A 12000-nucleotide genomic window follows, 5' to 3' on the forward strand; every position below is an offset into this window, starting at 1 on the left:
GCACAAACATCCCAAACATTTTCAATTGATTTTATTTGTTTAATAAAAAACACCAACCAAGCTTGCATGTGTTATCTTATATATATAAATATATACAGTATATATAAAACAAATGCATCTGGACAATGCCTTTCCCTGTGGCGCAAATTGTAAGGCATAGAAAGGAGTGTCCTAACAGTCCTATTCTTGGCACTACAGAGCAATCCCCCTGGAAGGCCCCCTCCCTCACACACCCACATTGGCTTTTCTCTCTTCTTTGGCTTTTTGAGGGAGCAGTGCTGGGAATACTCAAGAAAGCAATGAAGCGCTGCAAAGCCCAAGGAGGACTTCCTCATGTCTCAGACTGGTCCAGGCAACCTGGGCAGGACGACCCCATCTCGTTGCACTAATGGGTTTCTTGCAGACTAATGGTAACAGTGCTGCCTCTGTGGCACAGAGGACTGGAGGGATGGGGGGCCAGGTGGATACAACAGAAAGCTGTGACCAAAAAACTTCTTCTTCTAGGGTGAGCTGGGGCAAGGGGGAGAGGAGCAAGCTTTGCATCTCAGCATGATGGTGGGTGGGATATGTCCATAGGCTGAGATCAGCAGAGGTTTCTTTCTGCAGTCCCATACAGAAATGGAAACCAACAAGGGTGAGACTGTCCTGTACTGAAGAAGCTCATAGTATATTGAGCAGAAGCAATAAACCTGCCAATAACAAGAAAAATAAAAATGGTGGCATTATCCCAAAAGGAAGGAGGAACCTTGTTACTCATGAGCGATTCAGTTTGCTCCCAGTTTGGTTTTCTTTTTTTTTTTTCCTTTTTTTTTTTTTCGTTGTGTTTTTTTTGTTTTTTTTTTTTTTTTTTTTTTTTTTCTTTTTTTTTTTTTTGTGGGTTTTTTTGTTGTGTTTTTTTTTTCTTTTCTTTTATCACAAACAAGTTGCAAAGCAGGATGGGTGCTGTTGTATTTTCTCCTTCTGCAAGGCAGCTGCCTCCAGTCATTAATTGACTGTGGGCACTTGATTCCTCTGTAAACTATATTCCTTTGCCTTCAGTCTCAGGTTGGCAATACTGTTGGCCATATTCATACCCTGTGCTGGGCTGGCATTGGTACACGTGGTGGAGTAAGTGGCCATGGCACTGTGGGGTAGAAAGAGAGAGACATCATGTCAGACACGGTCTTCACACCATGCAGAGAGCAGACATGCACTACAGTGAGGTTAAACCCTGGGGTTTCCATACCTGTGGGATGTGAGCAGGGAATGACCACTACTTTTTCTTTAACACCCCTATAAATCTCTCCACTGCAGTTCACTTACCGTGGGATAGCCAATGCCAAAGCTGGTTGAAGTCAACAGGAAAATTTCCATTTCCTATTTTTTAAACCAAAAGGTTTACAATGAGGTCAGGGCTTCCAGCCTGCCAGTTAGACCATTGTCCTTAAAAGTATTCCTACTGGAGGCAATGTCTTTTTGATGAGAACAATTGCTGGTTTTACTGCTTGTGAAATCACGTCACTTCTGAAACACATGTTACATTAAAGAAACACTGGGAAAAACCCCTTTCAACAATTGTGATGCTTTGTGGTTTCAGCCTTTTGGAATGAAAATTTCCACATTTTTTTCCCCTCAAAACTTCAGCTGATCATAAAGAACATGTTCTAAAGGCTGAGGGAAAAAAAAAAAAACCCACCATTTTTTCTTCCTTCAGATCATGACTTTATTCATTAAAAACATTACTTTTGCCAGTGGAGGCTGAACAAAGATCTGAGTTCTTTCTTAGCCTACCAAATATTTGCCAACCTGCTTTCCAGACCGCTAGAAAACTTGTTTAACCCATGTGTCCCAAGTTTCTGTGAAAAGCAACCATCCACCCCCAAAAAAAGCAAACTCTCTGACACTGCTGCATTTCCTACACAGAGGTCCACAGATCAAAACCATTTGAAAAACACTGCATGAATCAGAGGTGCCCATTTAACACAGCCAGCATGTTCAGGAGGAAACCACAAATGCCCTCCTGGAAGCAAGCTCAGGTCTGGTGCTGACCCTTTCCATCTCCTTGCCCGGGTGGCTCACATCTGAGGCTCTGGGCAAAGCTCTCCTCCACCCACAGCCTAAGACGACATCTTTTTTCAAAAAATTCTTCCAGTGCTGACCTGCACGACTGGAAAAGCCTTTGCAACAGCAAATCTCCCTTGAGGGATGCAGGCATCTGCTGTTCAAACAGATCCACTCTATGGGCATGCATCCTTGCCTCAAAGCACTGGTGGTACCTCTTGAGTTTGTAGGGCAGAGCTGACCTGCCAGGAATTTAAATGCAATCCAGTACTGCCTGAATCCTCAGCCTCCAGGAGATCCAGACCAGATAATACTTGTAGGTCCCATCCCAAGCCAAATGACTCCTATTTTTCACTTTAATATCAGGGAAAAGAACTTCTTCAGGGAGAAACTGTCATCTTTGCATCAAGACCAGTGGAAACACAACAGCTTACATGGAAAGAACATGGAAAGAACAGGTAAGACCTGTAGATATAAAGCTGCTTACACCCATTCAGGCGAAAGCACTGAAAACTCTCCCCAGGAAAGCAAACATTCAGGACACTTTGAGAGTCTCTAATAGCTACTGGAAGGACATAGAGGACAGACATTATAACACGCACATCGAAATACAGGCTTGACTCGGCCCAACTTGGGGTGCATCAGCTGCATTTTGCCAGGGTCCAGGATGTGATGGATTGGGGTGCCTGGAGCCCTCCCCAGCCAGCTGTGCACCCCCTCAGTTCCCTCTCCATGGCTGGGTTGGTGACTTTACCCTCTCCTCCCCCATAAGCCATCAGCAATGTGAGAAGCCAAGTCCTGCCTGCAGGAGCATTGCAAAGTTTCAGGTATATAGCTGGTGGCTACTCAAGCACCCATTCGCACCTGCTTCCCTAGGGTGCATCTCCACCATGGTTTTGTGCTGGAAGAAATCAGAAGAGCCTCAAGAATACTCTAGATAAATTAGGAATTTTCAGTCCTGGCTATAAACTGTCCCCATTCAAAACCAGACTAATGCCCAAGTCTGGTCCAAAACTCCAGGAAGCCTCCTCTCAGCTTCCCAGAAGTGTGGGGAAAATTACTGTTGTCCAGTGAAATCTCTGCTAAACCAAAAATCTCCAGAAACACTCTCTTCTAGCAAGTTATTCCACAGGGAACAGTGCACAAGAAGACTGTCTCCAAACATCAGTCTAGCTTGACAGTTGCTCCAGAGAGTCTCCAGGTTCTAGTAAGGGTTGAATTCACCCTCTTGTTCCCTCCCTCCACCCCATTCAGGCAAAGAAAGAATCTCGTTCCTCTACTCAGCTGCCTGCTTTCATGAAACACAGACAAACATCATGTTTCTGAGGCCTAAAATACTTCTTTCAAATATGGGTTTCAGTGGCCCATGGAGTCAAAGGTTGTTGGAGTGGGAAGTGCAGGCCAACAGTGTAACTGCTAGTCTTGTTTTCTTAGGAACCTATGCTAAAAAATGTCTAAGCAAAACATTTCAACTTAAAAAAAATTAACAGTATCTACTTGGCTATCTGTGTGACACGGATCTGCAAATAGCTTTGGTTGACCCGTGGCTGAATGTATTTGGAGAATAAACACACTGATTGAAAACTTTCCCCAGATCTAAGAGTAAAACCAGCACCAACCATGCAGCACTCAGCCCTCTCCGGGACTAGCCGTTAATCAAGGGCTGGTACAGCAGCACGAGGAAGATGGGGAGGGGGCAGAGGGCCATGCAAACACCCTGCATGGCTGTGTTTCACCAAGTGTTCAATACTTTAATAACAGTACTCAGTTCAAAGCTTTAATGAAGCTGTGACAACCTGACCCAAGTGCCTTTTAATACGAATGTGATTGCTAGGAGACGACCAGTAGGATTAGAAAGCCTAGAGAGCATAAAGTGTCTGAGCGTCCTGACCACCCCACATTGTGGAAACCAGCTGCTCTGCTCCTCTGCCAATGCCTCCTACCCCTCTGCAGGGGAGGCTGACAGTCCATCCTGATTTGGCTTGTCAGCCAGCAGGGACAGCTGTAAGCTGCAAATGTCTTTGCTGAAACATCTTGGCTTAAGACAAGACACCAAGACAATGAAGATGCACCACGGAGAGACACAGCCAGGTCTGGACCTCAGGGGGAGAAAAACCATCCCTAAGGCTTTCCATTCTCTCTTGCTCTACTCATTCGCACATTCCAGATGCCTTGGGCTTCTTATTGCCCAGAGTGGCCCAGAGAGTCCTTCCCAGTGTGCTCTGGCAGTTACCTTTGCAGGGTCTTCTCCTAGAAGCTGCTATGAAGACCCTCGTGTAAATAACATCTTGGGAGGAATGATAGATTTTTAAAAGTATGAAAAGTAGAAATAAACCACGAGCATTCAGTAGGGATCTGGTACCGTGACCAGAGCAGTCTCAGCAGGGCGGTGAAGGACCTGTGCTTCTCTCCCCTGAACTCACCACCATACTCCTCCCTAAAATGCTACACCAAGGAGCACCTCACAGAGTGAAAACCTTAATCCCAAAAGGGGGATTTTGCCTGACAGCAGTCCTCAGCTAAAATCCAAAGGATAAAGGCCATCTCTAAGACCAAACTAGTGGTCATCAAAAACATCCTTTTCAGTACCTAGAGTGGGTGAACCTATGACTTGTTCTTCTAGGTGGATGAAGACCACCTCATGGCACTGAAGCAACACATTATCAGGAAGGCCATGTGTTTGCAGATGTAACTGTGCAAACAACGTTTGAGGTGCAAGAAGGGGTTCAAGGTGACCAAGGAAGAGAGGTCCTGGGCATGGTGTGGCTCCTGGAAGCCAGTGGGAAGACGGCTGTGACCAAGCCAGATGAACAGGAAGAAATCCAACCAAAGGTTTCAAGATCCTGAGCAGCGATCAAGCTGCTGTGCTAGAAAATACCCACCAACTTCATTTTTAACTGCCTACAAGCCAGCTGACTCCCCACAAAACAACACAGCCTGTGGATCTTGTGTCCACACCCAGTTCCTGCTGGGCTGTGGATGGCACGGAGGAAGAGAGGGAGGCCTGTGATGCGCATGGACATCCCAAATCCTTTGAGCAGAATGGGCTTGCCATATCTGCACTTCTTTCCCCTTAAGCGGCGCTGGCCACAGATGGACACTGAACACCAGTCTGCCATCCAGAGACACCTGGTCCTTACTGTGGGCAAACCGCAGCACAGCACAACAGCACAGTTCGTACACACACACGCTTGTGCTGTAGCAACGAGAAAGAAATTGCTCACCAGTTCAGTGCTGACCAGTGATGGGAGGATTAGCAACATGCATGGAGTGAGTTCCCTTCCATGCATCCCAGACAGCGACTGCCATGATACAGCCACAGAACTCCCTCTTCTGGCCGCTGTGTGGTGGCTGAGCCTCCTCAAGTGCTCTGCCATCACTTCCTCTGGACTTGTGTCCTACAGAAATGTTTCTTCCTTGCTTTAAACTGGATGCAAATCCTTCTGTTTCCACATATTTATAGAATCATAAATAGCTAGGGTTGGAAAGGACATGAAGATCATCTAGTTCCAACCCCCCTGCCATGGGTGGGAACACATCACACTAAATCATGTTGCCCAAGGCTCTGTCCAGCCTGGCCTTGAACACTGCCAGGGATGGAGCACTCACAACTTCCTTGGACAACCCATTCCAGTGCCTCACCACCCTCACTGTGAAGAACTTCTTCCTTACATCTAACCTAAACTTCCCCTGTTTAAGCTTGAACCTGTTACCCCTTGTCCTACCACTAGAGTCCCTAACAAAGAGTCCCTCCCCAGTATCCTTATAGGCCCTCTTCAGATACTGGAAGGCTGCTATGAGGTCTCCACGCAGCCTTCTCTTCTCCAGGCAGAACAGCCCCAACTTTCTCAGCCTGTCTTCATAAGGGAGGTGCTCCAGCCCCCATATCACCCTCGTGGCCCTCCTCTGGACTTGCTCCAACAGCTCCATGTCCTTTTTATGTTGAGGACACCAGAACTGTACACAGTACTCCAAGTGAGGTCATTTATACCTGATCCTCTTTTGGAACTTCTTGAACTAGAGAAAGACACCATCAAAAATGGAGCCGCAACCTCCCAGAAAGCCACAGCAATGCTGAACCAAGCCCATCTCGCATGCCTGGCAGTGAGATGGAGTGGGATGCAAACAGGTAAGGAAAATCAGTGAGGTGGACAAACCGCTGCATCCTCCACTTGCCCCACATAAACAGAAGCGTCACTTTAGAGTTGTCTGAGTGCCACTCTCAGGCTGCTCTATACCATGCCAGAAACTGGTCATCCCCAGTGGGGTCATTCACTCACCTGTAAGGTGAGGTGGTACCCCAGGAGAGATAGTCGGTGGGTCTCGGAGCTGGGCGAGGTACTATGGGCTGCTCCACAGCAGTCACGTCCCCTGAGTAGGATTTGAGCAGAGAGGCATTCTTGCTGGCCAGCATCGCCCTCTCATTCCGGCGAAACTTGGCTCTCCGGTTCTGGAACCACACCTGAGGTGGGAAACGCACAGACACACCAACCATCACAACCAGTTCTGCTGTGACATTCACTCTTTCACCATACCACCTCTGCCCTGCTGGGCAAGACAGGACTCTATAAAGGCCACTGTTTTGGCATGCCTGTTGCTGGAAACTATAATGACATTCCTTATGTCTGCCCTGATAAAGACCTCGCACAAGGAACTAGCTCAGTGAGGGTCCTGTGGGATGAGGTCTGTCCTGTGCTATAGGCAGCAAGGCCTGGGAGTGCTGTACAACACATCATGTTCTGTGGTCTACCTTGACCTTCAGAAGCTGCAGGCTTGCAAGCTAAGAGCTGAGCAGCTCAAGATAATGTGAGCAGCCTGAGCACAGGACATCTGACATCTTGGCCTTGAACACATCTGACAGGACACGTGGTAAGTATGGGGGCAGATCAGGCCTGGCAGCCCTCCTCAAGGCACGGCATGCTTGGGTCTGCAAGACAGCATGACCCAGAAGCGTGGTGACCCTAGTGTGCCATACAGACCTCAGGGATTGCTGTACTGGAATGGCCTGATAACCCCACCCCAGGTAACGTGTGTCTGGTGTGAGCTGTAGTGATTACCTGCACTCTGGCTTCAGTGAGATTGACTCTGCGTGCAAGATCTTCCCGTACAAAGGCATCGGGGTAGTGTGTCCTCTCAAAGACCCTCTCTAATGCCTGGAGCTGGCTGCTGTTGAAGGTAGTCCTGTTCCTTCTCTGCTTTCTTTTCTTCTTCTCTTCTGAGTTCAGCTGATCATCTAGGAGAGACAATTGGAGATGTGAAAAGCTAGAAAACTAAGAGCCCACAGCAACGGGGTGAATAACCTCAACAGTTTCAAAGCGGAAAGGGCTTAAGAAGAGGTCTGCACCATATCAACACCACAGCTTAACCATGCCATTAGCTGCCATGTAAAAAGGAGGTGGAAAGTGCATTGACGCCCAGCATTTATATCCCAGGATAACTGTGTAAGACTTGTACCAGCTCTCTCAAGCTACTCCATGACTCAGATTCCTTACCTCTAAAAAGAAACAAAAAAGCCCAAAATGCATCTTACCACTCCCAACAACCTTAGAAACATTTTCTAACCATAAAGAACCATGAAGCCCTGTTCTCTTGGTTCAAATTTCCAAGGACTGCCCTTACTGGGGCATAATACAGCTCTCTGGGGCGAGCAGGAGTCCTGTGCCAGCTCATACTGACTGTGAGAAGGTGTGCGTGCCTCCAAATAAGGAAAGCACAAGGAAATGGCTATTGCTCTGGGTTTGACTACAGCCAAGGTAATGCCATTCTCTGTACGTAGTTTCATTTGGCTTAAGAGAGGACTGAATTCTCTTATGCTCCCCACATCTAGTCTAAGAGGTGTCAATTTGGGCAGAAATGGGGAGCTGTGAACAAAAAGCTACCGGACAGTGGAAATGAAGTGTGACTGATACAGGCCTGAACAAAAGACGAGCACAAAACCCAGCTTCACTTGTGTGCTTGCAAACCAAGGACACGGAAATACAGTCAGACAGACTGGATGGATAGCCTTGCAATTGGGAAGCAAAAACTCAGTAAAAGAGATTAAGCATAAGAACACTGGATACTGTTAACTGAAGAACAGCACACTCCTTGCCTTGCCCAAGCCAGTAAGGTGGCAAACAACAAACTGTGCATCCCGTAAAAGCACATATTGTTTTGTGCCTGGTTTCTATTTACTTCAGCAATAAATCAGTATATCCACACATCTGGAGTCACACTACTGCCTGTGCTTACCTACAAACTCTGAAGTAACATCAGTGCTGAGATAACTACAAAATGGCTTTTATTAGCAAATAACCTGCTTTGCACCATCTCTCCTTTTTCCAGTGCTGTTGCACATCCCCATGCAGCAGCAGCGATGAAGGTATCAATGCATGGGCACTTGCAGGTACTGGTAAGCAGTGAGCAACAGCTCCAAGGATTTGAATACTCTTTATAAGGATAAGCTGGAGCTATGACACTGGTTTTGCTTCTACTCTACCTGTACTGAAGTATGTTCACTCATCACACCAGTCACAGCACAGCAAACACTTCAGTTACCATGGGAAGCCACACCGAAGGAGGTGGAGAGCAAGGCACCAGCCTGCAGAAGAAAGAGGCCACTGCTGCCTCTTGTTAAATAGCCCCGTTCAGGCTGCAGGACTAGTATGCCGTTGCCTTGCACTTGTCCCTTTTCAAGTGCTCCACTATGTGTGTGCTCCACCAAACCATGAAGGATTCTTGTGCTCCTGCAGCCCCAGCTGTCAATGTTCCCAAGCACACTGGGCAGTGCCCCATCAGCATGCTCCCACTGTCCTACATGGCAGAAAAGTAGTTACACCTGGGAGGATCTGAGCCAATATATGCCAGTGTGCATTAAAATTTACCAATCATTGTATCTAATAATGGATATGCTAGTGCATTATATTTTAAGTTAATCACTGTGCACCTTGGCCCAGATGACAGTCTCACCACTGAGAGTCCAAGGGCTTGACCTACTATATACAGTTGCAGAATATCCCCTCTATAGTCATTGCTTTTGTGATATAAAAAAATGACAGCTCCCCTCATCCTCCTGTTCTCCAGGGGGTATATAAGGCACAGAGAGAAGCTGACAAGGAAATTAAAGTCTATGGTTGTTGTCCTCACCACCTGTTTGTGCTGCTTTTCACAGCCCATCTGGTAACAGTTAGGGCACCTGAAGGCCTTTGGAGCAAGGCCCATCCATTTGGGAACAAAAGGACATTCCTCTTAAATTAAAGTAGGTTTTTCAAATTCCTGCAGGTTTACAGCTCCTCTGTTCCCAAACCTTCTCCAACAGCCTGAAGATCCCCAGAAGACTCTTTTCCAGCCTGGGGATTCCTGGGTGAAAAAATACAACCTTGGTTTTCTTGTATCTGAGAGGAAGTATCTGGAGACCAGTTTTTAACAGCATGTTGAATTATAAAGCTGAGCTGGGAAGGGACTGGCAGAGGCAGGAACGTGCGAAAAATAAAACCCCAAATGTGCATAGGAATCCCAGGACATTAAAATAAGGGTACAGGTGAATGTATCTTGCTCAGGTGGTGGGAAGCAAAGCAGCAAAGCAGAGGGATGGGATTTTATCACTGCTTGTGCAGAACACCATGCATGCATTTCTACCTGCTGGGGGGGCTTAGCGCTGTCAAAGGGACTGTCCCTTACAAAGAAGCAGAGAAGTCCTGCATGTTCCTCTCTTGACTCATCATCAAAGCCTTTACAAAAAGGGTCAGCAATTTTTTCCTGGTTCTACTGGAGAGCTTTGACATAGTTTTGCCGCTGTGCACTACACAACACGGCAAACAGTGAAGAATGAACCTCAGGGCACGATTGTCTCTCTGAATGGCAGAAACATTGCAAGACCTTACTGCCATAGAGGCCAATGGTGTCTGTCCTCCTTCTGAGTTATCCGTGTGATGCTGTTTTATAATCTAAACCCTGCCTATGTGGACTGGACGAACAAATCAATGAAAGTCTTTGGGACCCCTAGGGAATCTCCTCCAGGCCTTTGAAGATGACACCTGGCTGGAGGTAGCCTGAACCCAAGGCAGTCTGGCCATTGCTCAGATCCTGCGTGACAGTTACACATGAAGAAGGGTGAGTACATCACTGGGGAGCAAGAAGAAGGGCCAAAGCCTGGAGAACACCAGAGAACAAGAATCCCTCCTGCCAAGCACGTTAACACAATTTGCCTGGTTTTCTCCCGGCGTAAAGCGAGACACTGGTGATTCACAGCTCACCTCGTAATTACAGGACCCAAAAATAGTAGGGCAAAGAAACGGAAAGTTGCAGGCAGCGGCTGTGTTGCAGTGACTCATGGTTGGGTCACTGTTGGCTAATGCACCTCCAGCATCGGCTGGCATGGAGCAGGGATGTGAGTCATCCCTTTTTTTCTCCAGGATGTAGCTGCATGGGAGTGGCTTGACAGCAAAGCGCGACCTGTTGACAGTGGGGTTGGGATTTTGAGATCTCCTTTCACCACACCTCTGGAACAGCACAACACAGCTAGATCCAAATGTCTACAGAAGATACATGGATAGCAGGAAAAAAAAATAATAATAGCCGTATTAGCCCAGAGTTGCTGCTGGGTTGATCACTCCTTGTGTTTTGACATGCAGACATGCCATATGTTGACTACAAACTGCTAACGAGGGATTGTGCACACCTAAACCCCAGATGTCTGCCAATGGTACCTTGCTTACAGCAGTCACCAGCTGCCTTCAACATGTCAGTGAGGTATTTTTATTTTTTTTCCTGTCATTATTTATTTATCAGGAAACAATGCTGAACACTGAAAAATGGTATTCCTAAACAATGTTGACAGCGCTAGTGACTGGAGTCAGCAGAAATGGAGAGAAGAGGAAAACAGCTCTAAAGCTTTTTAGATGGCTCAGAAATCTTTTGCCAACGTTCTTTTAATCAGAAATATTTTATTACAAGCAGCATTCTCAAAAGCTGAGCTGCTTGCAAATGCATCCCCCCGAGAGATCGAAATGCATGTTCTTCTCTCAGGAACGTGATGCTGGAAAATGTGGGAATTTAATTTCAAAATCCTACCCTTTCATGTTGGGCTGGGGGATTTTGTTTCCTGTTTCTACATTTGTGTCTTCCTGTGTTATTTCTAAATTCACACATGACATGCAAATCCTGCCATCATATACAAATGCACTTCTAGGATGCACCAAAGCATTTTTACTTGCTCCTAAATGGTAGACTATGAAACATCCTATTCTTTTTTCCGTTGCTCATCACGCCTCCTCTTGCAAAGAGGCAGATCCACACTTGAAGTCGTTCTGATCCATGCTCCTTATTGCACAGCAGCTGTCCTAGTGTCTGTGACTCTCGCTGATGTACCATCAGATGGCTCCTGTTGGGATGCCACATTGAAAATACAGTGCATTATAAAGCAAAACAGAGTCAAGAACTAAATGCCTACATATAAGTTACAAGATCGGTATTTTTTTCCACCAATACTTGCAACCACAACGTATTTCGGATTTCCAGTTTGCAGGAATGATTTTATTCCAGGTCAGAACAAAAACTAATTTCCAGATGGGATTTACTCTGCATGGGCAGTTTTGAAAAGTCTTGACCAGTTCTATTAAGTCCAGAACCACCTATTATAATACATTAACTGGATATGAATTGAAAGTAAACAATTGGATTCAATTAAGTGAAAGACTGAGACGCTTAACCACAATATCATATACAGTAAAGGCAGGAAAGATTTGTCACATCAGTTATATAAACTGTAAACTGAGAAAGGATTCCAGGAATAAAGTAAGAAATCACATTATCATCAAAGCCTTCCAAATAAGAACTTACAGCTAAAGTTTGAACACAGATTAAAGAAAAAAAAAGACAAATTATTTCAAGGGGAAAAAAATAATCTAGAAACTAAAACCACAGCAAATAAAACCTCTTAAAAAAAGAAAAATAAAATCCTGCAAACCCAAAACCAAAAAT

At 46.0% G+C, this 12000-nt stretch overlaps 1 protein-coding gene across 1 annotated transcript; it reads right to left on the reverse strand.

Annotated features, from left to right (window-relative positions):
- Positions 1 to 880: 880 nt before the first annotated feature.
- PRRX1 (paired related homeobox 1) lies at positions 881 to 7273 on the reverse strand (the record flags this gene model as incomplete). The annotated part of the gene is made up of 3 exons (XM_010016058.1): positions 881 to 1123; positions 6321 to 6502; positions 7098 to 7273. Coding segments are annotated over 3 exons (497 nt in total), but the record flags the coding sequence as incomplete, so codon positions are not given.
- Between the last annotated feature and the right edge of the window lie 4727 nt (positions 7274 to 12000).

Source organism: Nestor notabilis, unplaced genomic scaffold (assembly GCF_000696875.1).
Source record: "Nestor notabilis isolate BGI_N333 unplaced genomic scaffold, ASM69687v1 scaffold22766, whole genome shotgun sequence".
Lineage (NCBI taxonomy): Eukaryota > Metazoa > Chordata > Aves > Psittaciformes > Psittacidae > Nestor > Nestor notabilis.